Raw genomic sequence first — 2,355 nt, forward strand, 5'->3', positions numbered from 1 at the left:
ATTTTGCAGAGAAAAGTGTAGGTGGCTAGCTGTGGACGCGAACTCACATCCCCGTGATTACATGTCACGATGCTTTGACTGATTAAGCTAAACTACCCACTACAAATTCCTCAGCCACATACACTTTTCTCTGCAAAATAGGGGTAGTTTATCCTGTTCAGGCTATATTATTAGTATATATTATATATATTATATAAATATGATGATGACGATGATGACGATGATGATGTGATGATGTGTATGTATGTTTATACACAAGGTAAATCATAACCACAAGAGCTACACTTACTTTTAAAAAACTGAAGTGTTGAAGCATTTTGGAGACTTTTTCACAGTTTTTGCCTTCTTGAAGGAAATCCAATTCCAGTGGCAGATTCTTCTCTGTTTCTTGAGCCAACCAAGTGTATTTGAAACCAGGGAAAATGTATTTTATGGCTTTCACTAAAAACTGGGAGAAAGACAAAAATATCGAATTAATTAGAAACTGATTCAGTTACATACGTATGTGCATGTGAATGTGTGTATGTATGTACATACACACACACACACAAACATATATATACATATATTCTTTATTCTTTTCTTTTATTTGTGTCAGTCATTTGACTGTGGCCATGCTGGAGCACCGCCTTTAGTTGAGCAAACCGACCCTAGGACTTATTCTTTGTAAGCCTAGTACTTATTCTATCAGTCGCTTTTTGCCGAACTGCTTAGTGACAGGGACGTAAACACACCAGCATCAGTTGTCAAGTGATGTTGGGGGAACAAACACACACACACACAAACATATATATATATATATATATACGATGGGCTTCTTTCAGTTTCCATCTACCAAATCCACTCACAAGGCTTTGGTCAGCTTGATGCTAAAGTAGAAGACACTTGCCCAAGATGACAAGAAGTGGAACTGAACCTGGATGCATGTGGCTGGGAAGAAAACTTCTTACCACACAGCCATACATACTCATGCAAAATTCCCCACAGGATGTCTCACCCTCTCATCCACAAACCCTAACCCTAACCCTAACCCTGATCCTTCTGCAATCCTACCAACCCCTAATCCCGCCCCTGACAGCCCGACTTACCGTCATGGTCTTTATGTCGACGTACGATCTTGCTTTCACCTGAGGGTATTGTATCTTCACGGCGACGTCTGTGCCATCTTTCAACTGCGCCTTGTAGACCTGAGACAGGGATGCTGAGCCAATTGGGTTGGGGTCAATGTAAGAAAACACATCTTTGGGCTGGACAAACAGAACAAAAACAAAGAAATTATGTCTGTGTGTGTGTGTATAACACATACTATAAGAAATTATTATTTTTTATATTTAATTGTTTATGTTATGATTTTATTTACTCCATGTACCCAGACCTTGTGGACACCCTATATATATATATATATACAGGGTGTCCACAAAGTCTGGGTACATGGGGATTAACACATCCTTTAAGAAATTATTATTTCTTATATTTAATTGTTTATGTTATGATTTTATTTATTCCATGTACCCATACCTTGTGGACACCCTGTATAACGGACAAATGCTGGTGCTATGTTAAAAGCATCGAAGACACTCTGTAAAGTGGTTGGTGCTAGGAGGGGCATCAAGCTGTAGAAACCTTGCCAAAACAGACAATTGGCGCCTGGTGGTTCTCTTTGGTTGGCCAGCTCCTGCCAAACTATCCAACCTGTAGCAGCATGTAAGAAAGGGATGCTAAATAATGATGATGATGATGATGCCTACAACATAAATATTCACAACAAAATTATATGCTCTTACCTCTTGGTTGAATTCTTTCTTGAAAACGGCAAACATTTTATCAACTGGGGTGATAGGTACCTTGTCGTAGAGCAATGCCATTGTGCTTACGTATTCCTTGGGCAACAGGTAGTCCAGTGATCCGATATGTTGTCCCACTTTGATGAAGACACCTCCATTGTCCAAACAGACGTTGCGTAGTCTCTCTGCAGACCTGGTGTGGATGCTCGACTTAATGGCTTCGTAATCTTTGGCATTTGTGTCTAAGTTCCATAGGGACATTTTGTAGTCACAAGCAATGTACAGAGCAGCGAGCCCTGCCCTGCTGAATCGAAAGACACCGAGTGATGACACTTCCCAGCCATTCTGTTGGAGCAGGACTGCGGTTGTAGCGACGGTGCCACAAGCAAAACCGACCTTTAATGTTCGTCTCAGAAACCCCGACACCATAAAGAACCTGTGAGAAGGAGATCAAGAGAAAAATAAGGGAGGAGAAAAAAAAGGACCAAACAATTACTTGTTGTTCCCTCACCTACTTTTGTCTTTTGTTTTCAGTACAATATATAAATATATATATATATATATATATATA

The 2,355-nt window shown here is 39.9% G+C and overlaps 1 protein-coding gene across 5 annotated transcripts in view; it reads right to left on the reverse strand.

Moving 5' to 3' along the window:
- Nucleotides 1–2,355, reverse strand: part of LOC106878997 (aarF domain-containing protein kinase 1) — a 10,015-nt gene that overhangs the window by 3,634 nt on the left and 4,026 nt on the right. For 4 of the 5 annotated variants that reach the window (XM_014928378.2, XM_014928380.2, XM_014928382.2 and 1 more), the window contains exons 2-4: nt 1,785–2,220; nt 1,089–1,247; nt 290–448 (exon numbers count right to left, since the gene is read on the reverse strand). In XM_014928378.2, coding sequence (XP_014783864.1) covers nt 290–448; nt 1,089–1,247; nt 1,785–2,220 — 754 coding nt within the window. The remainder of the gene's footprint in view (nt 1–289; nt 449–1,088; nt 1,248–1,784; nt 2,221–2,355) is intronic. The other variant, XM_014928383.2, reaches the window with a different exon arrangement.

Source organism: Octopus bimaculoides, chromosome 30, assembly GCF_001194135.2.
Source record: "Octopus bimaculoides isolate UCB-OBI-ISO-001 chromosome 30, ASM119413v2, whole genome shotgun sequence".
In the NCBI taxonomy this organism is placed as follows: Eukaryota; Metazoa; Mollusca; class Cephalopoda; order Octopoda; family Octopodidae; genus Octopus; species Octopus bimaculoides.